The sequence below is a fragment of the Cynocephalus volans genome, chromosome 2, assembly GCF_027409185.1.
Source record: "Cynocephalus volans isolate mCynVol1 chromosome 2, mCynVol1.pri, whole genome shotgun sequence".
NCBI classification, from domain to species: Eukaryota; Metazoa; Chordata; class Mammalia; order Dermoptera; family Cynocephalidae; genus Cynocephalus; species Cynocephalus volans.
This window is the reverse complement of record NC_084461.1, coordinates 172,926,652-172,951,846: the sequence shown is the minus strand read 5'-3', so window position 1 is coordinate 172,951,846 and position 25,195 is coordinate 172,926,652. Positions and strand designations below refer to the sequence as shown.

Below are 25,195 nucleotides of genomic sequence, written 5' to 3'. Positions count from 1 at the left end.
GGGGAGGGGATATCAGGGAGGGATAGTGTCAAGTTTAGGAACCAAACTGAGGCTAGGATCAGGGGTGGTGAAAAGCTGAGCCCCCCATCCTCTGAGAGTCTGGGAGAGCATGGGGCAGGAGGAGCAGAAAGTGGGGAGAACAGAGTAATTCTAAGGAAGTGGGATGGAGTTGAGACCCACCAAAACTTGACCTTAACTCTGGAACCCATGTTGCCTTGACAGCGGGGCCTCCCATTACCCCAGCAGCACTAGGCCCAGGGATGTAGGATGGTATGTGCTTGTGTGTGAGGAGGAGGGGGGGGAATCTTAAAGGAACAAGGATCTTAAAGGACTTCCCCTCTCCCCAGCCATTCTCTCCCCCAAAGGATGCCAGGGCTTAGGGGTGGGTGAGCTAGAAGGTAGGGGGGTTCGGCACCTTCAAGTGGCTGCCCAGTCATTCCCTTTTCCTTACAGCCTGCGGAGAGACCCTACAAGACAGCACGGGCAATTTCTCTTCCCCTGAGTACCCCAATGGCTACTCCGCCCACATGCACTGTGTATGGCGCATCTCAGTCACACCTGGGGAGAAGGTAACCGTCGTCTTGGGCCTCTGAGCCTCCCCTCCTCTGCTGGGACCCCAAGAGTAGGAGAGCATATCTCTTCCCGGAGCCCTGGCTCAGGGACTTCTTCTACAGTGGGTCCATGTGGATGCCAGTGACCTACCTGGTTATCATTAATCCACGGAGTCCACAAGTCTGACGGAGCTCTGTAGTGGGGAGGTGCTCCCGACAATCACAGCCTTCCATGGCGTCTCACAATAATTGTGAATTAGTGTGAATTTGTAAACAGCACTTCCTATGTAGGTATATTTGGATTATCTAGTTCTCATTGAGTGCTTTTTTAGTGCTTTTCATATATCACCTCTTAATTCTTATGGCTACCCTGTGTCTTCATTTTACACATGTGGAATCTGAGGCACAGGGAGGTTAAGTAACTTGCCCAAGATCACACAGCTAAGGAGTGAGATGGGATTTGAGCCCTTCCCAGGGCTGGGTTCGATCCCAGACTTGCTCGATTGCCTGGGTGGCCTTGGATGAGCTGCTCAGGCCCAGCCCTCGGCTCTCCCATCTGTCTCATCAGGGCTTGGGCAAAGGGCTCCCAAAAGGCTCTTCCCAGTTCTGACAAGCTCTGGTCCTGGGAACAGTTAAGAGACAATGTAGATGCCTCCAACAGGATGCTTTCTGGATGGTGGGTCTCTCCTTCCCACCTTTCCTTATTCTTGCACACTCTCAGACCCTCCATCTCTGCTACATCGGCTTAATTTTCTGAGCCCGACTCTCTCCTGCCACCTGTCCCCTCCTGCTACCTGTCCCCTGCTGTATCAGTTCTGATTCAGAGAGAAATCTCGACCTCTACCTTCTCTCTTACCTTGTGGGTAAGCTCCGGGTTCTCACACTTGCTGCCACTGTGGGGCACTATGGAAGTGGGTCAAAGCTGTCATCATCTTCCTCGTCTAGCTGAGATATGACCTCCTCCAGGAAGCCTTCCCTGCCTGTCACTTGTTGGCAGTGAGCACAGGGAAGGCCCCCGAGCCTGTCCGGTCTAGTCCCCCACTATGTGATTAATTAGCCTTGTTTAAATACGTAGGGTGATGAGGGGCTCCCTACTGTTCAGAATGTTCCATCTGTTCTCTAGCCAACTCTTGATGTTACAAAGTCTCTTCTTGATACAGAGGAGAAACCACTCTCCCTGAGACCTCCACTTGCCCCAGTACTTCCCTCAAGAGTGATTTAGATTAACTTGGCTCCCTCTTTCCCGTGTCAGCCCTCCTAACATAGGAAGACCCCCTCATGCCTCCTTCAGTCCATTCATGGGCTTTTCACATAGGGTCTGGACCTCTCAGCCAACCCTGAACCTTCCATGTCCTTCGTATTTTTATTGCTCCCAAGAGTAAGCTACCAGACTTTATTTCCCTTGGTTGGAATGTGGTGCTTAGCATAGTAGCGCAATCTCGAGCTGGATTTGATTTTATTATTTGTCACGTTGTTCATTCCGATGTCTCTCTTAAAATCATTTTGAATCAGAATTCCAGCAGATAGCCATCCCTCTGATCTCTGCCAGGAGCCCATTTGATAAGCATATCTTCCGGGTCTTCATCCTGGTCTTTGATCAAAATGTTGAACAGGAGAGGAACCAAAGCAAATCCGAGATCTCCCCCCACACTGACATGGATTTGCAGGTTTGGGGCAGTTATTCCACCAGCTATGACACCACTCAACATCATCCCCATCCCTCCGCAGGTCACCACCTGCAACAGGGATGTGAGCTGCTTCTGAGACCATGCCCTTGTCATCTTCCATTCCTGACACAGGGAGTGGTTAATAAATGCTGGATACTTAAAAAATCGAATCTACTGTTCCACCACTCGACAAAGACCCCTTTTAAAAAGGAAGACAAATTGTAAGATGTGCCTTGTTTCCAGTGAACCCAAACTGGCTTCTCGTAATCAAGTGTTTCTTTTCTAAGTTGCCACAAACCATCTGTTTAATTGGGGATGGACATTCAGCTCAGGGGTTTGCAATGCCCAGAATCCACTCCAAGCCCCCCTCCCAACACAGCACACGCATGGCTCGCGTGCACACACACACACACACACACACACACACACACACACACACACACACACGCCCCTTTGAAGAATGGGAAAGCTTTTGCCATGAGTTCTCCAGATGACACACACTGATCACATCTGCAAGTTATTTGTCTTCTGATGTCATTTGTGAGCCTAGAGACCAGAGCCAGTTTAAAGGGGTGCTCACTGACTGCTCTTTCTATATTACTGAGTTTCCATTTCCTTTCCAAATGATGCTTCTTTTTATTTCTTGTAATTTGAAGATCATTCTCATGTACAACAGATTTTTATTGGGTTGAGTAATTCTTTCATCTTTTGGTTGACGTTCTACCATCTCCCCTCAACAATGAACCCATCTCTTCCTTCTTCTTCTGAATCTCATTTAAAATTGCAGTCCTTTTTGCTGTTTTGTACTGGCCCTGCCCTGGCTTCCTTCATTGCTCTCCTGAGGGTCCCCACTACTCCAGCCTTTGGAAATCTCACCACAGATAATAGTAACAACAATTAATCGTTATTGAGCATATGATCGAGCAGCACATGTTAAATTCTTTATGTGCATTTTAATTAGCACAATGACATTACAATGACAATGTTGGCATTATCCATGTCTTGCATATGAGAAAACAGACTTGGAAAAATTCAGTAACTTACCCAATATCACGTAGAGAACCTGGACTGTGACAACGAAATCTGTGATTGCAATACTATGTGTGTTCCGAGATATACAGATGTGTAAGACGGTCCCTGGCCCCAAGGAGCATACAGCCAGAGTGTTGCTTCCTTTCCTGTTGAGGAGTTGTGCTCAGTTGGCAAGGGTAAGGCAGCTTCCTTCCCTGTTGTTCCTGGCTGGCATGGGCTGGCCTTCATCTCTCTGGTAGACACATGGCCTTCCTTGGGAGCCTTTCTGTGCCTTAATTCCCTCCATAATTCCCAGAAGACGCCTGTCAGAGGCCTGCTAGAGCTCCCAGGAGGGAAGTGCACTAGGGATAAAAATTCCAGATTAATCAATGCATAATTGTAGAAATGCATAAAGTAAAAACTATCCATGGGCCTGGATGAAATCGTAGAGTTGTAAGTGAACCCAGATGGCACCTTGGGGTCATAACGTTGAGAGAGCTGTGGAGGCTGGGGAGCCAGCAGAGGCTGGTGTCGTAGAATAATAATGGTCACTCTTTGTTGTGGTCAGTTAGGTGCTAGGCAGAGTATTAGGCATCTTGCATATATGATCTTATTCATGAGGTCTTATTCACAACCTCGGCACTGTTATCCCTACTTTACAGGTGAGTGTATTGAGGCTTGAAGTGCTTGAGCAAATCTGCCCTAGTTTACATAGGCAGTGGTGGTGGAACCGACTTTCAGTTCTAGGCTGTCTGACTCCAAAGTCTATGGTCTTTCAAAAGTAAACCTTAAATAAAACCACCTGCTTTGGTGGATGGTCTTTGACATCTGTTTTGGCTGCTGAGAGGTTGTTTTTCACTTGCTTCCTGGATCTCAGCTTATTGCCAGATGTGCTAATGGTAGGTAAATCTTATACAATTATGCATGTCATGGAATGTCAAACAAGGGAAAGAGCCACTTTGAAAGCCTCCTTTTAGGATCCCCCACAGCTCTACACTCACATAATTAGCAGCTGACCCAAAGAGGACTTATAGTGGTTCCCAGGCAACGAAGCAGCGCCTTTATGAGGCAGAGGTTATGGCCAACAGGCGAAACATTGCAGAGGAGCCAAGAAGATAAGAACTTTTGGAACTGGCAGGATCCACCCTCATTCCCATCCCTGTCTTCTGATATGCTGCCTGTTCTTCAAGGTCCGGCCCAAATTCCGCCTGCTCCCTGACCCCCACCTCCCGTCCTCCAGCCTGGCAGAAGTTATCCCTCCCTCCTCTGCAAAGCCTGTGCTGGATTTTCCCTGAAGTCCCTGCTTCTCCCATGCTGAAGGGAGTGAGGCTGTGAGGATAAAGGGAAAGTGGATGCTTGTCCTCAGCCCAGCGGCTGAGCAGAATTGATTGGCAGACCCAGGAAGCCACATGGAGCAGTGGGGAAGGGTGTAAGAGCCAGAGTGCCTGGGTTTGACTCCTAGCTGTGCTGTTTGCTGGCAGTATGATCTTGGGGAAGTTGCTTAACCACTCTGTGCCTCTGTTTCCCCATCTCTAAAATGAATCTGGTAATCCTTCTTCCCTCATGGGATTGATATGAGGATTAAATAAAGGAATATAAACAAAGTGCTTAGAGTAGTACCTAGCACATCGTGAGAATTCAATCAGTGTTAGCTGCCATTATCTTTCCTACACTCCTCATCTATTAAATGAGCAAACCCTGGTCAGCTTCCCCAGGCACCGATTGTTCTCTCTCTACTTCCAGGATTCTGAGCTGAAGCATTTCAAATATCAAAATATCTTAAGCAAATGCAATTCTGAGTGAAATTAACATTTACTGAGTGCTTACCGTTTGCCAGACATGTTGTCAACTTGACACATATTAAATTCCCCGAAGTCCTGTGATATCATTACCCTCTTACAAGCAAGGAAATGGAGGCACAGAAGAGTTCAATGACATGCCTGAGGGCATGCAGCATGCCAGATGCAATCCAGGCAGTGAATGCCTGGGGTGTCATGCTGAAACGATGCAGCGTGGCTCCTACCTGGTCTGAGAAGGAAAGGGGCCCACGCAGTTCTCCCCTGAGAGCATCCTACAAGCATGAGGAGCACCTCCCACTTGCAGGGTGCACTAGGAGACATTGAGCATCACATCTTCTCTAATCCCCCCAACTCCCCGGTGGCGCCATGGTGATCACCTCCATTTTTTAGACAGACACTGTCACTTAACGAGGCCGAGCCACAGGCCCAATGTCAACAGCCAGGAGGTGGTGGAGCTGACCAGGCTTTATTTGGCAAAGGGCAGTGCCCCTGCCACCAGAGCACAGCTGTTTCCACATGACAGAAGTCGGTACAGCTCTTAATTAGATACCTTCAGTCTCAATATAGCCATCGCCATGCCTCCCTGCAGGATGCCCTTGACCGCAGTGCAGGTCTCTTCTTCCTGGGAGAGGAGACCTCTGCTTCCTCCAGCCTCTCAGGAGGTCTTGAGCAGGCCCTTTGGGGTTCTGCCAGCTGGGTGTGGTTCCTTCTTAGCAGGTCTGAATTCAGCCTCCCTGCACAGAGCCAAGGTTGCTTCTGAGGAAGCAGGGAAAGTGGACGCTTGTTCTCAGCGCAGCTGCTGAGCTGAATTGATTGGCAGACCCAAGAGGCCACGTGGAGCAGCGGGGAAGTGTGTAAGATTAGGAGCAGAGTGCCCTCACTCGGCCCTCTGCAGTTGCTTCCTTCATCCAGCAACTCTTGTAAAGATGTTTTGGTTAACTATAAAAATAACATGTGCATATCGTAAAATTTTTGAGCAATCTAGAACTGCATAAAGTAAAAAGTGGATAGTCTCCCCTTGATTGTCCTCCAAATCCCACTCCTCCGAGATGACTAAGCTTTGGTAACACTTTGGTGTGTCCTTCCAGATCCTTCTAGGTATGTGTGTGTATGCATGTGTGTGTGTGTGTGTGTGTGTATGCATGCACCATCTCAATTTTCCTTAATTTTTCAGCCACACTCTGTGGGTCTCTGTTGATGGATTCTGAAGTTTTTCCAAGTTTTCATTATTACCAAAAATGTTACAATAAATACCTTTAAACTTACATCTTTATACACTTGGGTCAGTATATCTGTAGAATCCTAAAAGCAAAATTCCATTCAAGAAATGTTTATAATTAAGTACCTACTACATGCTGTGTGCTGAGGAGTCCACAATGAATGAAACAGATAAAATTCTTGCCCACCTAGGTTGACATTTTGGTGTGGAGTTGGGGAGAGACAGACAATAAGCGAATAAACAAGTAAGCAGCAGTAGGTCATGGAGGAAACCAGCAGTCAGGGGACGGGGGTGGAGTTGGAGAGGGAGTTGGGGGGTGGGGAGGGGTGGGGGTTACTGTTTCTTGTGGGATGGTTGTTCATGTTGGAGCAGAAATTGGCAGGAAGTGAGGGAACACACCCAGCAGGTAGCTGGGAAGAGCTTCCAGGCTGTAAGTGCAAAGGCCCTGAGGTCAGAGCAGGCGTGGTGTGTTCGAGGACCAGCAAGGTCAATGTGGCCGGAGCCAAGTAAGCAAAGAGGAGAGTGGTGGAAGGTAGGTCAGAAAGATAACAGAGGCCAGGTGAGGACTGGCCTTAGAGGCCACGGTGAGGACTTTGGATTTTACTCTGAGTTACTTGTGCGGAGGGAAGATGTGATCTGATTTACATCTTAAAAGATCTGCTTTGGTTGCTGTGGCTGGGGGCAGGGTCAGGAGCAGGGACTATTGGACTAATCCCAGGGAAAGATGGTAGTGGGACTAGGACCAAGAGTGAAGAGAAGAGGCGGTTTGAGGGAGGAGGGGATATAGAAGGTGTGCCTGGCAGCCCTGAGGGCCCAGTCCAGGTATGTGCTCTTGGTTCCAGGTGAGACAAGTCCAGCCAGGTCAGCATGGTTGTGTGTTCTGCGCCAGCCACATTTGGCTGTCTGGTGCAGGCACAGTGTAGGTAGAAAGTTGGACTGACCCAGGGTTGTAGATTTCAGATGAGTATGGTGGAGAAAAAGAGGAGCAAGGAGAAGTCAGATGCAGGGAGGTACTGATAAAGACGACCAGGGATGTGCTTTGAAGTGAAGTGACTGCTAGCCCTTTTGCTGCTCCCTCTGTGATCACATTTGGTCATTTTCTAAAAACATGAAAGGCTGGGTAATGAGTCACTGTCTGGCTCCATAGCAAGAGCCAGAACAGATTTGGAACTTCGGTTTTTCAAAATGCCAGCACTTCAAATACTACTAATAATAACCTTCAATGATGATGATTAATAATAATCAAGAGTAATATCTAGTACACTTTTCAAAAACATAATCTCTCTCAATTATTACTCAGTGATGCAATTAATAAAGGAGCCCCCAAATATATTTGAACTCAGAGTACCACGATTAATAAAAGATCCCCCAAACAAGTGTACTTGAACTCATGTATGAATAAAAAAAAGAGAAAAAGAATGGACTACAGAACTAAGCTAGGTAGGGAGAGAACTGATGGAGGTGACAGGCAGTGACTGAAGGTCGTAGGCTTAGTGGATTGAAGGTCACATGGTGAGAACTATGGTAGGGAGTGAGCCTGGAAAGATTGGGGGATGCAGGTGGAGAGTGGGGTCCTTGAAACTGAGATTACACATGGGGCACACGATTCTTTATGATCCAGGGCATGACGTGGTGGCCAAGAAGAGATAGAGAGAGGATGGAAAGAGGGAGGATCAGCTGGAGGGATACTGAAACCACCCACATCCTGATGGAGTGGGTCTTAGAGACGGACCAGAGGCCAGAAGCTGTTTCTTGACTGGTCCCAACCAGTCCCAGCATTGACGCTGGCTACAGACAGCATTTGCCAGCACCTGCCTTGGCTCATCCTGCCTCCACTCTGTCAGCTTCTAACCTCGCACTTAGGTAGCGGGGAGGCAGACCTCCTGTCCCTTTCTCCAACAGGGAACCCCAGTAGCACAGAGCAGGAGACCACCTTAGACTATTGAGTGTCCTCTGCACATGCCTCACAGGTCACGGTGGACATTTCCCTGGAGTCCCCACTTGTTGGAACTCTGAATACACAACAGGTTTTGAGGCTCCCTCTGGAAACTTCCAAGGAAGTGGTTTCCCCCTGGAAAGTGTGCTCTCTACCTTTAAATGCCCACCTGCTGGGGAGAACTGGTATTTAACAAGGTGTCAGAGGCTCCTGCAGAGTTGTGAGCATTTGATGAGCTAAGAGCCTGAAATGAGGTGTGAGGACAGTGCCTGTCCCAGGAAGTGCTGTTTCAGGGTTCCACCCTCGTGTTGCCATTTTACACACAGGTAGCAGAGGCTCAGGGGGCTTGGGGGCTCACCTGAGGACTCACAGCATGAAACGCAGAGCTGAGGTTCACACTCTGAGTTTTCCCCCCACATGATTTTTTCATGCATGTGTTTTATCTGTCTAAGTCCTAGGCTCTTGAGGACAGGGATGTGTCTTAAACCCACTTGGGAAGGGTTCAGGTCTTGTATTGCCATCAGACATTGGCATGCCCCTGTCTGAAGTCAGCACTCAGTAAGTATGGGATGACGGGAGGCTCAGCCTCTCTTCCCCCACCTCCCCTCTTTGGGCCTTTCCTTCCCATTTCAGACCCCCCACAACCTTCTTGCCACCCTGGGCCCTTGCTGTCACTGAGGAGACCTCTTCCTTCTTGAAGATGCTGTGACGTATATTAAGTCGACTAAGAGAAGAGCTGCAGCTGGTGTTTAACCCCAAGCAGTGGCTCCTTACTGAGGGAGCAACGAAACAGGACCCCGGTCTCTTCCATGGATATTGTGCTGGGAACAGATAGGCTGTGCATTTTCAGCAAGGACTGGCCTGGACTGTCTAGGAGGAATGATGACCATAACTGGGGGACAGCTGGGGAGGAGTGGCGCTTCTGTGCCGGAAGCTGCTTCGTGGAACCTTTACTGTAACCCAGGGTGACCCGCCTAGCTAAGGCCAGTGGTGGTCATGCAGCTGACAGCGTGGAGAGCAGCATAACCCTCTTCCTCCTCCCGCTTCTTCTAGATCATTCTGAACTTCACGTCCATGGACCTATACCGCAGCCGCCTGTGCTGGTATGACTATGTGGAGGTCCGAGATGGCTTCTGGAGGAAGGCGCCCCTCCGAGGTAAATGGCACGAGCCCTACCTCCACCGTGGCAGATGCCACCTTAGAACAGCTCCCATCACACGCTCCACATCCTCTCCCAGGGCCGTACACTTAGCCAGGGGCGACATTGTAAGTCCCATCCCCATCTGTACTACAGAGTCCTCAGTGCTGGCTTCTGGGCCTCCTTCAGAAGGTGGCTGTCACTCTGCGGATGCCAGAGAGTCATAAGAGTTGACGGAGAGAGCCAGACAGACTGTTCTGCGCATCCCCGTAGCTCCAGGCTGTCTTGCTTATCTGGGCGATTTCAGAGGCTCTGTTTTCTCCATTGCAAGGTCTGGCTTTTGGGTGTCCACAAGGCAGCCTGGCTCGAAGGAGACCTGTTATAAACCTGCCAGCCTGTCTCTTAATTCACCTTGGAGGGCTATGTACCTCACACAGTGGCCCAACCTTGTTTGCACAGGACACTTTGTCCCTGCTAGTGGGGGGCTGGCAGTAAGTGGGGGATAAGTGGGTCAAAACACAGAACAGACGGTGCTTTAATGAACCTAGAATTAGGGCAGAGGGAGTCAGGTGTTCTTCCTACAGGGCATTTACATCAAACCTGAGGAGCTGTGTGAGTTTCCTTCTCCAGTCTGGACATGATTCTAAGTAACTCAGGGCTGCTCCTCGGTGTCAGAACTTTTGCTCCACAGCCTGTGCCTAAAGCAGCCTGGCAGATTCTTACTGACCCTCTATTGTTTTTCTCCTAGTGTCTGATATTCGAATATTTCTTATTAATCACCCAAAGCAGCTATCATTACAACACTTCCTCCTGCGGACATGTTAGCATTTCCAGGATTACAGTTTCTTTTTCGTAACTCACATTCCCAGGCTGGCACCCTCTGTCCCTTGCTGAAAGTTGGGAAACACCCAAACTTATTAGGAACACACAAAGCATCCCGCATTGATTCTTGACTACAAAGAATTCCACAGATGGCCGGCTTCACCCACTTCATGCTGATTCATTGGTTTTTATTTCAAAGGGGACATTTTCCAACCCAGTCCCCAGATTCTGCAACTTATCTGGGGTCCTGGGGCATCCCCTGCATTTGATGAAATGAAAACATGCCTGTGAGAGCATTTTGTAATGTGCTAAGAAAGCCATGTTAATTTCTTGATTATTACTTGAAGACCAAATAAGAAAAGGTAACTAATAATGATAGTATGCTCTTTAAAAAGGTAAATAAAACATATACAGTTGAATGTCATGAAGATTCAGCTTTCATCCTAGACACAGGCTCATGTCCTATCCTTCAAGTGGTCTCTGGCTCTTCAAAGCCAAGTTGGACCTTGGACCAGACGAAGCTAACTAGAGGGCGGGTGGTCTTGGGAATGTTTGTGGATCAAACCTCCCGGAGCAGTGGGGCTTCTGTAGGGACTGGCTTCGGTGCTCACCACTCTTCTGTCCACACTGTAGGCCGGTTCTGCGGGGGCAAACTCCCCGAGCCCATTGTCTCCACCGACAGCCGCCTCTGGGTCGAATTCCGCAGCAGCAGTAATTGGGTTGGCAAGGGCTTCTTTGCCGTCTACGAAGGTACTGAGGAGGGGAAAGGGGGAAGGAGTCACATATGAGGTCTCTGGGCATCCTAGAGCAACTTCCTACCTGAGGGACAAGGTTGTGGGTCCACAGGGCAGAAGTGGAGAGAATGGCAGGATTGGCCAGGGTGTGGGGGGAGGACACCAGGAAGCTGGTGGGACGTGGGAAGGATGGAGGAGTGGGGGAAAGGGCTCACAAGCAGAGCAGAGCATGGTGACCTACTGCCCTCCCCACCTCACTCTGTGTCCCCACAGCCATCTGCGGGGGTGATGTGAAAAAGGACAATGGCCATATCCAGTCTCCTAATTACCCAGATGATTACCGGCCCAGCAAAGTCTGCATCTGGCGGATCCAAGTGTCCGAGGGCTTCCACGTGGGCCTCACCTTCCAGTCCTTTGAGGTAGGTCGGAGACCCTGTGATGGGACACTTGCATCCCCCACTTGCCCCCTGGGACAGCCCACTCTCTGTGGGCTCCCAGGGCCGGGTCCCTGGCAGCCACACCTCCTCCTGCTCACCGGGCCCTTCCCACCCCCCCCAGATCGAGCGCCATGACAGCTGTGCCTACGACTACCTGGAGGTGCGGGACGGGCACAGTGAGACCAGCACCCTGATCGGGCGCTACTGTGGCTACGAGAAGCCCGATGACATCAAGAGCACATCCAGCCGCCTCTGGCTCAAGTTTGTCTCGGATGGATCCATTAACAAAGCAGGCTTTGCTGTCAACTTTTTCAAAGGTCCCTCCCTCCTCCCCAGTTCCCCTGCCCCGTCCAACCCCGTGGCTAGGCTGGCTCCTTCAGACCTTCTGCATTCACTCATTCAACACAGGGACTCTGTGGGGGATACAAATGCCAGTAAGACCCCTGGGCCTTGCTCCTAAGGAGCTAACTGGGGAGAAGAGGTCAACCCCAAGAGCAGTAGCCAACTGCTAACTGGGGAGAAGAGGTCAACCCCAAGAGCAGTAGCCAGGCAGCATGGATTTTTTTTTAACCTGCGTGACCTTGGGCATATTCTTGTACCTCAGTTTCTTACCTGTAAAATGGGCATAGTGACAGTCACCCCATCACAGCATCATGTAAGGATTGGAGGAGAAATAAGAGTACTCAGGGAACAGCACATGAGAGGCACCAGTAAACAGCAGTTGCCACCAACCCTGCCCATGTGCTCAGAAGGAAGGCTCTGTGGGGTCCACTTGTGGGGTCTACCTGTGGGGTTCTGAGCTGCCATGGATGGCTGGGTGGGGCCTCGGGGCTGAGCAGATGGGTGAGTCTCATATCTGTCTTCCCTCCCAGAACGGGGAGAGGGGTGGTTACAGGAAGCCTGGAAGTGGGACCTGACCCTGGCCTGGCACGTGTGACACCCTTTCCTTCCCACCGCAGAGGTGGACGAATGCTCTCGGCCCAACCGCGGGGGCTGTGAGCAGCGATGCCTCAACACTCTAGGCAGCTACAAGTGCAGCTGTGACCCTGGGTATGAGCTGGCCCCGGACAAGCGTCGCTGTGAGGGTGAGTGCCCCCAGCTGCCTCTGGAGCCCTATTCTCTCCCCAACCCTAAGCCCTCCAGCCAGATTTCTTGTGCTTCTGGACAGACCTCTTTCTGGAAAAGCTGGAAGGATTCCCTAGCACTCTTCACAACTCATGGATCAGAAATAGCTTTGCTCTTGCCACCCCCAGGACACACTGTTACCATGTGTAATGTGCTCTAGCTTTGATGGTATTCTTTCATCCTTTGTCTTTTTTCACAAATGCTGATCTTGACCTGCTAATGGATGTCACCACCCGCGAGAGGTTGAAGCCCCTGTTCTGGGACAGGCACTGAGGCTCGGCCTCTCTGTGCACGCTCCTGAGATGCCGTGACAGCACCCCAGGCTGCTGGCTCCAGCTCTGCCCATCTTGCTGCTGCGCCTCTGAGCAGCTCCCTGCCAACCTCTCCAGGGCTGCCCACCAGCCCCGCTTTCTTTGAGCCCTCACTCTGCTTCCTCCCTCTTGTCAGACCCTGGCCTGTTCTTTCGCAGAGAAGATAGAAATGGCCACTCATATGTCCCCTCAACTCTTCTACTCCCACCTCCAGGCTCCCCCACCCTCCCCTGCATCCTAACCGCCTGTCCCACAGGGAGCAGACATGAGCCCCCGGGAGGGGGAACCGACAGACCCGTCTCCTCCTGACACATCCCAGCCCACATCCCAGGCCTTTCCCTGGAGCAGGGACTCCTGGCATGTGACGCCTCTCCCTTATTCCCCAGCTGCCTGTGGAGGATTCCTCACCAAGCTCAACGGCTCCATCACCAGCCCAGGCTGGCCCAAGGAGTACCCTCCCAACAAAAACTGCATCTGGCAGTTGGTGGCCCCCACCCAGTACCGCATCTCCCTGCAGTTTGACTTCTTTGAGACCGAAGGCAATGATGTAAGTGCCCCCCAGGGGCCAGAGAGGGCAGGAAGCCATGGAGTGTGGGAGCTCTGCTCCGTGCCTCTTCCTCCCCTCTGAGAATGCAGAGGATGAGAGACTGCCCCCAGTTCAGGGAAGCAGGGCAGGCTTGGCGGGAGGGCCTTGCAGGCCGGGGAGCATATAGCAAGTGGGAATGAAGGCCATTGATCGAGGCGGGAAAGTCTTGGAGCCATGGAAAGCATGAGGCTGGCTTGGGGCTTGCGTGGGGAGCCCAGGAGGATCTGAGGTGTGAGAGCAGATAACTAAAGGCTAAAGGATCTGCAGGACAGGGAGCTTCCCCGGGTGGGTGTGGTCAGGGGAGGCTTCCTGGAGGAGGCGGGCTGGAGCTGGTCTCCCCTGCAGGTATGCAAATATGACTTTGTGGAGGTGCGCAGTGGACTCACAGCTGACTCCAAGCTGCATGGCAAGTTCTGTGGCTCCGAGAAGCCCGAGGTCATCACCTCCCAGTACAACAACATGCGTGTGGAATTCAAGTCCGACAACACCGTGTCCAAAAAGGGCTTTAAGGCCCACTTCTTCTCAGGTAACCCCAGACTCCCCAGCTCCTAGCCCTGCTTCCTCTCAGAAGACGGGGCTCCCCTTCTCCCCTGCCCCTGCACCCATGTCCTCCCCAGCCCTCCATGGTGCCCAGCCAGCAGAGTCTGCCCCCTGCTGCTCCACCCCACTCAGCACCACCACCAGGCCAGCCTCTCTGGCATCCGAATCTGTTGTTCCTGAGCCCTCAGGGCTATACTGGGGCCAGACCTGAGGATGGGCAGAACCTGGGCAATGAAGGGAGAGGGCGTTCCAGGTGCCAGGAACATGCAGGCCAAGGCCAAGAGAAGGCAGGGCCTGGGAATGGGGGTTCAGTGTGCCGAGAACATGAGGTGGATAGAGAAGAGGAGGTGTGTGCTTTGCACCATGGGGGGTAGATTATTTGGCAGCAGCCAGACTTCTAATCAGACCCTGCACAGGCCCAATATGTTCATGCCCGGGGCCTTCAGAGATGAGTCGCCTTCCCTCCCTGAATCCCAAAGCCTTCCCACTCCCCGTTGGCCCATGAGTGGGGTCTCAGATCCCACCAGCATATGGGACTTATTGAGGGCTTCCCTACAGGAGGCTTAGGCTCCAGTCACCTGGGCTCATCAGGGCCTTTGATGGCCACGTCAGCAGCCCTCTGCTCGGTCTGTCTGAACTGGACCTCTGGGGTCCCGGGAGATGCCTCCTTGCTTTTCCCACCTGGGGAAGCTCCCTGTCCTGGAGATCCTTTAGACTTTAGTTACCTGCTCCCCTGCATCGGATCCTCCTCTGCTCCCCACACAAGCCCCAAGCCTTCCCTGGCTCCAGGCCACCCTGAGTCCTTCACCCTGGGTCCAGCTATCAGGTGTCTGGTGGTCCCCCAGAGACAATAGGTCCCCTGACCCAGGCAGTGAAGGCAGGAGTTCTGTGGAGGAGCTCTGTAGAATGGAGCATGGGGCAGAGTGGGAGGTTGGAGAGCTGCCCGGAGCAGGCGGCTTTGTGAAGGAATGGCCCAGGGATCCTCGCCCCCAACACTCCTGGTGGGCCAGACGCAGGGTGGGCATGAGGGCAGGAAGCCCACGGCCGAGTCCACGCTGCCTTCCTTCTCCCCTCCTTTGCCCAGGGTCCTGCATCCTCGAGCCCCCTATGTAGTCACCCTGCACCCCTGCCTGCCCCACCTGGATGCCATGCACCTGTCCCCATGCACTGGTTCCCTGCTTGGCACTGCCAGCCACCCTGCTCTGCTCAAAGTGCCCTGTTGCCTCTCTGCCCCACAGCACCCCTCCCACCCCACTGCTTGCTGAGACCCTCCCCCTGCAATGCCAGTCCCTGTCTTCCCTGTGCCCATGTGGAACTCCTCTAAGGAGCTCAGTAGAGGGCTGAGGGGGTGTAACAATTGCTCAGGGTGAGCTCTGCCCCAGGGAAACCATTACCTGCTTACACTTGTCTTTTCCTGCCCTCTGTTGCTCCAGTCTTGGGGAGGGGGTAGATCGACACTCACATTAGGCCTGGAATGACTGCTCTGCCCCCACCCCCAGCATGACATAGTGCCCACCCCACCCCCACTTGGGCACAGACACACACGCGCGCGCACACACGTGCATTGCCAAGAAACCTGCAGAGGACCCTTACTGGTGGGCATCAAGGTTCCACTCTCAGGGCATGGGGCATCTGACTCTGGCCCCCCCAGGAGGGGGGCTATTTGGACTTTTGGGACACCCATCAAGGAGACCCTAAGCCAAGAAGGAGAAGAGCGAGCCTGAAGACCTTCAGTCTGACCCCAGCCACCTTCGGGGCATTTGGGCACTGTAGGGTGAGTGCCATCTCCACGTCCAGGTTCATGTCACCTCCCCTTGCCCCCCTGCCACCTGCTCCCCGGCTCCAAGGCAAGGCTGCCTGCTGCCACCCAGGAGGCTGCAGCAGCCCCCTTAGGACTCATTTTCCCACACTCATTCAGCCGTTCACCTACCCACTCACTCATTCACTATGCGAGGATTTATTTTATCTCTACCATGTGCCAGACACTGTACTAGATATTTGGGGTGCAAGTACGAGGAAGGGGTGGAGGTCAAAACACATCAGGGAAGTCTTTGCTCAGTCCATGAGCTTGGCACCCTGAAGCTCCCTGCACAGACACTGGTGATATCCTCAGGGAACTCCCAGGACGGGTCGTAGGGTATCCTCACCCCCACATTCCCCATGGGGCTAGTACCAAGGCAGCTGCTGGAGGGCCCTCCGTCAGGCTCCCCTCTGATGTGCCAGCTGAGAAGGCGCCCTTGGGAAGGGACTTGGAGATGCCACCTCTTGGCCCTGCATTCCTGTGGGACCAAGGGGTCTGGCCCACCTGAGCATGGGCTGGAGAAGCTGGGCCCTCTGGGAGCTGATACCCCTTGTGGCAGAACCCCCTGGTCAACTGAATGCCAGCAGGTGTCTGTTTCTGGCATCCTGGGCCTCCACTGGGATCCACACCCCTTCCCTGAATGCCTGTTTCTAAGCCAGGCACAGTCCCCAAAATGACCACAGGCAGACCTGAGGGTATGTGGCTGTGACATACACACGCCTGTGACCATCTGTAGCTCTGTGTCAGTGCACACATTGTGTGAGGGTGTGTGCGTGTCTGCTGACACATGCGCAGCCATGCATGTGAGCTGTCTGCTAAAGGGCCTGTGTGTCTCTGCATTTATGCGTTTCTCCGTAACCACGTTTGAGTTTCCAGGCACCTGCATGTGCAGATGTGTCCATCGCCCTGTGTGTGTCTGTGCCTGTCCGTGTGTTATATCTGTGTGTGCTCCCTCACACATATGCAGGAGTAGGTCGTGCATATCTCTTGTGTACACCTGTACACAGGCCAGGGGGGGATGGTATGTGTGTGTGGTTGCCTGTGTTTTTGTATATGCATTGCCTGTTGTATTGTGGATGTATGTCCGTGTGTCTTTGGTGTGTACTATGTGCTCATGTATGTATGTGTCTGTGGATCAGTGTCTGTGTTGTCAGGTTGGACAACAGTCCATCCATGCATGGAGTTGTGTGGGGATCCTGTGTCTGTGGGTGTGTTAGTGTGTGTCCGTCCATCTGTGTCTAACACACTGTATAGATGCAGCCGCCAGAAATGGAGGGAGAGGGAGCTCTCATGGAGCCCTTTCCGCATCCACTCCCATCTCTCTCCTTTCCCAGCGCCTTGGTCCCGCCCTGTGCAGTCCCTCCGGGCCTTCTCCCTGCCACAGGCTCTGTCTCCATCCCCTGTTGCTCTGCCTCCTCCCACCTGCTAACCCAGCCTTCATGACCTGGCTGCGCCCGGACATGGCTGTCCTGCATGAGTGTCCCACCTGCCTTCCTACCCCCGCCCTGTGGACCGGTGGCTCCGCCTCGGAGGCCCTGGGTCTGGTTCTCACCGCCTCCCTCCCTGGTCCCTGCCCTCCACCCCCACCCCTCGGTCCCTTTTCTCCTTCTCTCTCTCGTTTCAGAAAAGAGGCCAGCTCTGCAGCCCCCTCGGGGACGCCCCCACCAGCTCAAATTCCGAGTGCAGAAAAGAAACCGGACCCCCCAGTGAGGCCTGCCAGGCCTCCCGGACCCTTTGTTACTCAGGAACCTCACCTTGGACGGAATGGGATGGGGGCTTTGGTGCCCACCCAAGCCCCTGCCTCCGCTCTGCCATTCCGGCCTGCCTCCTTGTGGCCGGACAGAACTGGTGCTCTCCTCTTCTCCCCTGTCCCCTTCATGCAGGCAGGGGACCCTTCCCTGTCCCCAGCCCCCTCCCATTTTGATGGTGTCTGTGACATTTCCTGTTGCGAAGTAAAAGAGGGACCCCTGCGTCCTGCTCCTTTCTCTTGCAGTCTGCTTGTCCGTGTGTCTGTTTTTCCACTTGTCCGTCTGTCCAGTAAGCAGGTAATGGTAGAGGGTTCCCATGCTGGTCAGCTGCAGGCCCCCGGCCCTCCCCACCTCCCCTTTTCCTTTCTCTCCGGCAGCTGGGCCCACTCAGCTGGTTCGGCTTCATGCAGCACCCCGGACCCCATTGCCGCCTGGGCCTCCTGCGGCCCACCCGGCCTGGCCGGCTCTTGCTGGCCACTGCTCTCTCGGTGGGAGGAAGCCCAGCCAGGCCTCCCACTTCCCCTGGGGTGACCAGGCCTCAGCTCTGCACAGACCCAGCCTCTGTCCTCGTTTGCTCCCCTTGCAGACAAGGACGAATGCTCCAAGGATAACGGCGGCTGCCAGCAGGACTGCGTCAACACGTTCGGCAGCTACGAGTGTCAGTGTCGCAGTGGCTTCGTCCTCCATGACAACAAACACGACTGCAAGGAAGGTAAGGGCCACATGGATACCAGACACGTGGTGCAAGTGGCCAGAGCCTGCTGGACATGGAAAGCCAGGAGTGCTGTTTTCATCGGCCTTGGTTTGCACCTGGAGCTGAGTGACATCCGAGGTCACCTGGTTTCGCCTGTCACCTAGTGCACTGATCCCACCTCCCCCTCCTGCAATATCTGAACTGCACATGCTTCCAGCCTCTCCTGCCCATGCCAGGAGAGGAGGAGCTCGCGGCGGCTCCCAGGCTCTCTTCTCAGGTTCTTCTGGTGGTTAGCACTTCCCAAAACCCGTGTCCAATTCTTTCTCTCTGTAGTGCCCTCCTGCTGGCACAGAGACAAGATGGAAAAAGGTTAGGAGAAAGACTCTGCAGCCAGGTTGTCTGGCCCAGCCCTGCCGCTTAGCTAGCTGTGTGCCCCGGAGTAACTGTACCCTCTCTGTGCCTGGGTTTGCTCCTATGTGAAATGCAGATAATGACAATGCCTACCTCAGAGGGGCGCTGGAGCGCTGCAAAGTGCTCTGCGCAGTGCCTGGCTCTGGCAAGAATAAGCTGCTCATCCCATGGCGCACTGCACAGGCCTGGCAGTGGGCACCACACAGGTGGTTTTAACCTCAAGGCCTTATGCTCAGGTTTCTCCTCTCAAGTTGACCCCATTGGGTGGACACACACACTTCATCACACACACAGTTAGACACACACAGTTAGTGCCCTATGGGTAGATGGTGACATCCACACCCTGCCCATCCCTTCTCCCTCCCCAGCCACAGTGCACCACCGGCTGCCCACTTGCCCTCAGATTGCACAATCGTGAATAATAATCATTGGCTTTTAAATTCGAGTTGGGGAGGCCAAGCTTTTGAGAAGCAGAAGTCAGATTGCTGTGGATTGAGGCCACATTGGAAAGTGAGAACGTGGTGATAGCAAGTTTTCTGTTAGGTTTGCTGAGAAGAAAAGGAAAGAGGATGAAGGTCCAGAGCTTGAAGCCATTCAGAGTGGAGGGCAGGGCCCTGACTTTCTCAGCAGGGACAGGAGAGGTGGTCTGCTGCTGAGACGGAGGGGTTGGGGGTTGAGGAGAGGTCGGAAGGTTTGGGGACTTGCTGTGGAGATAAGAGACAGAGCTGGCCAAGAACAAATCCAAAGAGTATCATGTGGTCTGGGGGGTCCGGGAGGTTGGAGACCATGGTGGGGTTTTCCAAAATGGTGCCGTGGAAGGACAGGGCATGAGGCCACGGAAGTGCTGAGGGGCTGTTCAGGTGATGAGCCAGGTAGTCAGTTAAGTCAACCAAGGAGGAAATGCTGGGAGCCGATGGAAAGATCGAGACGTGGGAGGTCTCTCTAAAGCTGACTAACTGTTGTGGCAGAAGCGAAGGCCTAGGCACCCTGGAGGAACGGGAGGTGGCCACAGAGAGGGTGATGCATTGTGGCATGGAGGAGCAGCAGGTGACACAGCTTAGGGAGAGGTCGCAAGGAAGGGAGATAGAGCTGAGAAGGTCAAGGAAGGGAGGGCCATTCTGGGCGTTTGTTGACATCACCTAGGATGGGCAGGAGTGGGGGTGGGGGAGGAGTGGGTCAGGTGCCAAAATCTCCCACGACCATGGAGGAGGGTGGGGATCAGTGGAGGACAGTTTTGAGGAGGGTCAGAGGTGATGTGGCCGGGCAGAGCCTACAATGGCCATGTCCGCAGGTGCTGCCATGTGGGGCCTCACTTAGGGCTCCTGTAGGAACCAAGCGGATAGATTTTCCTCAGGCACAGGTAGCCGAATGAGAAAGAAATGTTGGATGCCTTCAGTCCAGTTTGCAAGTGGGGGACCAAAGATGGGAGGCAGGAGGGAAGGGCCTTCCCCACAGGAGGTATCGCAGCATGGGCCCCTGCCTGTCCCTTTCCATCCCTCTCCTCCCCACAGCCGGCTGTGACCACAAGGTGACATCCACCAGTGGCACCATCACCAGCCCCAACTGGCCTGACAAATATCCCAGCAAGAAGGAGTGCACATGGGCCATCTCCAGCACCCCTGGGCACCGGGTCAAGCTGGTAAGGCACCCACTCCCCAGCCTGCACATGGCTCCTCCATGCTATGTGGCCATCCCCTGTTTCCTGTCCTCTCCTAAGCCCTGCAGAATCATGCAGGCTGCAGACTAGATGGCTTGGACAGAGGACCCGTCTCCCATATACACTGGGGGGTACCCCTCAGTGGCCACTCCCACGGGTATCTGTGAGCTGGGTTCTGGAGGGCTAGAATTGGGGCCACACTCCTAACTGGACTCTTCCCTGATGCCCTTCAGACCTTCGTGGAGATGGACATCGAGTCTCAGCCTGAGTGTGCCTATGACCACCTGGAGGTGTTTGACGGGCGCGATGCCAAGGCATCTGTCCTCGGCCGCTTCTGTGGCAGCAAGAAACCCGAGCCCGTCCTGGCCACGGGCAGCCGCATGTTCCTGCGCTTCTACTCTGACAATTCGGTCCAGCGGAAGGGCTTCCAGGTGTCCCACTCCACAGGTGAGGCCCACCTTGGGCTGCACTGGGTAGTGGGACCCTCACACTGTCGTTTATTCTGGAGGCATCGCTGATCCTTGTCTTCAGGCCAGGCCGTGGGGCAGGGATGGGGGGTTATAAAGAGCTTATGCAGGTACAAGCAGATGCAGCCTCTGGCCCCTACGGAGCAAGACAGTATGTTCTGAGGACCAGGCCTGGAGAGCAGAGGAAGGGGGGAAGGAGGTTATGGTTAGGGGTTAGGAAAGTTGGAAAATAGAAGGCAGTGAAGATGCCAAGGTGGGGGAGGTTAGGGAACCCAGGGACAGGGAGAGAACCCTCAAAGCACCCAATGGTGGCATACTTGACAGTGCAGCAGACCACCCACCCTGCAGCCACCCAAATGCACTCATTCATTCATTCTGCAGTTGTTTATTAACATACAATGTGCATGAGGCAGCATTCTAAGTGCAAAATGAACTGAAGTCACAAAAATGAACCAAGCACATGAAGATCGCTCCCTCTGAATTCATCTGTCACTTTATTCGGCCACCACAGACCTGGCCCTGGCTGTGCGGGGAGATGCGCCCTTTACCTCTGCCCGCTGGGAACACAGTCCAGGAGGGAGATAAGGCGGGCACAGATAATTACTGCCGGAGACAAAACATGATAAGGGCCTAACTGGGTGTGAGTTGGAAGGCATTCCAGCCAGGGGAGGAGCCCCATAGAGGCCCAGGTCAGGGTGCACACAGGTGACCGCAGGCTGGTCAGTCTGGCCGGAGCTATGGTGCATGAGGACAGCAATGAAGTGGGAACGTGGCTGCAGAGAAAGGCTGGGGTCAGTCTTGGGAGGCCTCAAACGCCAGACCAAGGATGCCAGGCGAAGTCTCCTTGCGGGGCTGGGGCCACCCTTCGGGGAGTCCCGCAGCCTCCCCTCCTCCCCTATAACTCAGTCCCTGACCAGGCCCCACCCAACCCTCTCCCCACCTCCTCTGGGAGTCTGAGCACTGGGGGACACAGAGGCCAGAGGGCATAGGAAGGAGGGGGGCCCTGTGCGCCTGCTCCCGTGTGCCCCACCCGGCACAGTCTCACAAGCCAGAGCCCTGGAACTCCCTCTGACTCTCAGACCTGTTATGTTGGGCCACACTGTTTTTTAGAAACTTGAGCCAACATGTAAAAATCAGGAGTTTCCACATAAAACCCAGATGTACAATTTCTCTGTTGAAAACAGGAGCTCTGGCAGCTGGGCCCACATTCTTCCATTACGGTCCATGGAATGCCCTCTCTAGACAACACATGTGGTCCCCAAGGCTGCCCTGCTGCCTTTCACCCAGCATGCCTTGCCCAGGGTCTCCTGACCTCCATAGGCATCCAGCCAGAGGTGGAGCGGCAGGGCACTTGTTCTGGGCCAAGTCCTGGGCTGGGTCCCATCCTACCCGTGTGGCCTTGGTCCCCAGCCTCCACATCACTGTGAGGGTCCGTGTGACACAGCCTCGAGCCTGGCAGGCAGTGGTGCTCAGGGTCTGGTGGCCCATCTTGTTGTCCCTGCAGAGTGTGGGGGCCAGGTGCAGGCAGAGGTGAAGACCAAGGACCTTTACTCCCATGCCCAGTTTGGGGACAACAACTACCCAGGGGGAGTGGACTGCGAGTGGGTCATTGTGGCTGAGGAAGGCTATGGTGTGGAGCTCGTGTTCCAGACTTTCGAGGTGGAGGAGGAGACCGACTGCGGCTACGACTACATGGAGCTCTTTGACGGCTATGACAGCACAGCCCCCAGACTGGGGCGCTACTGCGGCTCAGGGGTGAGGCCCCCCACTACCCTCCACCCTTCTGGTCCCGATCCCAAGACCCAGTGCTGATGCTGGCTGAGCCCCTGGAAGTGTGGAGAGTTAAGATGACCCTATATTCCCGGCCCTTGCAGGAACTGGGACACCCAGCCTGGCCCCCAGCCAGGAAACCCAATCCTTTCTGGGCTACACAGAGGTTCCTGCAGCCTCTGGCACAGGCCCTGCCCTGACCCAGGCCTGCTCAGAACCAGTTTGGTTGGGCCTGCAGGTAGCTTGTGTCTGGGGAGCAGGATAGAGTTCCCCCTGACCCCTCAGCCCCTGCCCCTGTCCCCAGGCAGTTCACCAGAGCCTGGAGTCAGAGGCAAGGCTGGGGCCAGAGCCAGGGACAGGGGGCCTGAGCTGAGTGGCTCTCTCTAGTCCTTCTGGCTGATCCATAAAAACACCCTGTCTTTTCTGCCAGTTTCTCCTCCTGGTGAGAGGCCAGCTTGTCCCAAAGCCGATGCTGCTGCTGCTGTCCAAGCAGACCCTGAGCATCGCTTCTTGGTCCATAAAACAGCCCTTTGAGAGTCAGCAGGTGAAAGTCTGCTTAATGGGCTTTAACTAAGTCCATGGGCTGACCACATACGTGGATTTATTTTCCTCCAAATAAGAGCTTGTGGCTTTTCTTTTCTTTTCTTTTTTTTTTTTTTTGCCTTTGTCTTTTTGAATCCTCTCCACCTTCAGAGAAAGCTGTCTTCCCCTGCCCATCGCACACACAGGCACTCGCACGCACATGCACTTTCTCCCATGCACACTCAGACACACTGGCCCTTCCATCGCCTCCCCTGCTTCTCTTGTGGCTGTGCTCCAGGGCGGCTTGGGTGCTGCGGCAGCTGCTGGACCCAGCATTGGCCGGACCTCACCTTAGGAACAGAGCTCCAGCCTTTGTGTGGCTGGCAGGGACTGGGCAGGGACTTGGACAAGGTGGACCTTCCTGCAGCTCAGCGGCTCTGGCATCTCGTGGCTACCAAGCTAGTGCCCCCTCTCCACTTTGCCCTCTCATCTGATCACACACCGAATTGGATGGCCCCAGGTGGCTTCTTCCAGAGACCTCCCCCAAGCTGGAGCCAAGCGGAGAGAAGCTAGAGAAAGAACCCAGTTAGGGCTTCCAGGCACGGTTCCTGGAAATGTCCCCCAGGTTCTCAGAAATGACTCCTGTGCTTTGGGGGTCAGGCCATCGGTGGGCTGGCCCCTCTCTACGTAGGTGTGGAGGGGCCACCTGGGAAGAGGCATCTCCCAGAGCAGACTGTGGCCGGCATCGGGGCAGAGGCAGGTGCAGGGGAATGGCAGAGTTCAGGCCTCGGGGAGACCGCGCTTCTCCCTGCAGCCTCCCCCACATGCTGGCAGAGAAGCAGCTGTTCTTCTCTAAGTGTCAGCAAGAGGACAGCCCACTTGCAGAGTCCCTTCCCCTCACAAATCGCCTCCACCTTCATGCTCTCATCTGCCTTCCCCCAGCAGCCCTCCAGGCTTGGAGAGCAGAGAGCATTTGCTCCTGGTTGCAGTTGAGGGAAGGGAGGCCCAGAGAGAGGTGTCTTGCTGAGACTACGCAGCCACCTAATTAGTGGCAGAGCTGCATCTGGAGAGGAAGGGCGACAGATCTTAAGCTCCTCTGCCCTGAGCTTTCTCTTCTCCCCCAGGTGCCCCATGAAACTACCAGCAAGAAATTCTCTGCTTTGGGAGGCAGGGGGAGTGGGGAAATAGTTGGGGAGCCTCCTGCCTGCCTTACAGTGGGGATCTTCAGGAGCGAAGAGAGCAGCCCAGCCCCTCTTCCTCCAAATCACACCCATCCCTTTCTCTGCCAGCCTCCCGAGGAGGTGTACTCGGCCGGAGACTCTGTCATGGTGAAATTCCACTCGGATGACACCATCACCAAAAAAGGTTTCCACCTGCGGTATACCAGCACCAAGTTTCAGGACACACTCCACAGCAGGAAGTGACCATGGCCCTCGCACCAGGGAAGCAGGACCAGGAGGCCTGCTTCCTGTGGTCACTGAGACTGGACAGTGGGGGGCGGGCAGAAGGCGACATACCGTCCCTCTCCTCCAGGAGCCAGGACCTGCAGGGCCACTGGGCCAGGTGAGGCTGTCCTCTGGAGGCAGGGGAACTGGACTCTTCATAAGCCACTTCCCCGTGACCCCCACCAGAGCAAGGGGCCAGGGAGCCAGAGCTTTCACTGAGACACTTGAAGTGACCATTCCTCTCTGGGTGCCCTGCCTAGTGGCAAGAGGGACCATGTGCAGGACCCCACTGCCCTCCCTGCCCATCTCTACGCGCTGTATTGTGTATAGCCACTGGCGTAATCTTCATTGTAATGTACATCCCACCCCTTCTCCAGCCTCGATTTGGTTTGATTTGAGCCCCCGCTCCCCCGCTTCCTGGGGCGTGAGTGACCCAGGAGCCACTGCCAGGAGATGAAGGGGAGGGTGGGAAACAAGACAGGGCCTCTCTCAGGCCCAGTGGCTGGTCAGCCACACCAGGGCACCCCGGCCAATAAACCGAAAGTGTTACAGCCAGTATCCTGTGCCAAATGCTGTCTGGGATGTGGCGTGGGGTGTCTCATTCCAGATGTGCAGGCTTGCTGTGTCTGAGGCCGGCAGGCAGCCAGGACACCTGGCTTCACTGGCTGCCCTTCCTTCCCGTGACTGCGGGACCCCTGAGGGTGTGATTTCACACTGGGGGACACACACACCTGTCACACTGCAGTCCACAGGTGCACCGCACACCCACACACTGCTGTGGCCCTACCACACAAGGGGAGAGCA

At 54.3% G+C, this 25,195-nt stretch overlaps 1 protein-coding gene across 2 annotated transcripts in view; it reads left to right on the top strand.

The window, feature by feature from the left end:
- BMP1 (bone morphogenetic protein 1) overlaps positions 1 to 24,916 on the top strand; it is a 38,853-nt gene extending 13,937 nt beyond the window's left edge. The window contains exons 8-20 of one of the 2 annotated variants that reach the window (XM_063085758.1): positions 454 to 569; positions 9,237 to 9,339; positions 10,777 to 10,893; positions 11,151 to 11,296; positions 11,436 to 11,631; positions 12,274 to 12,399; positions 13,137 to 13,297; positions 13,682 to 13,862; positions 18,012 to 18,137; positions 20,042 to 20,169; positions 20,421 to 20,634; positions 22,159 to 22,409; positions 24,236 to 24,916. In XM_063085758.1, the coding sequence (XP_062941828.1) occupies positions 454 to 569; positions 9,237 to 9,339; positions 10,777 to 10,893; positions 11,151 to 11,296; positions 11,436 to 11,631; positions 12,274 to 12,399; positions 13,137 to 13,297; positions 13,682 to 13,862; positions 18,012 to 18,137; positions 20,042 to 20,169; positions 20,421 to 20,634; positions 22,159 to 22,409; positions 24,236 to 24,370 (2,000 nt within the window). In that variant the 3' untranslated portion in view covers positions 24,371 to 24,916. Of the gene's footprint in view, positions 1 to 453; positions 570 to 9,236; positions 9,340 to 10,776; positions 10,894 to 11,150; positions 11,297 to 11,435; positions 11,632 to 12,273; positions 12,400 to 13,136; positions 13,298 to 13,681; positions 13,863 to 17,301; positions 17,847 to 18,011; positions 18,138 to 20,041; positions 20,170 to 20,420; positions 20,635 to 22,158; positions 22,410 to 24,235 lie in introns of those variants that run through there. The other variant, XM_063085759.1, reaches the window with a different exon arrangement.
- Positions 24,917 to 25,195: the final 279 nt, after the last annotated feature.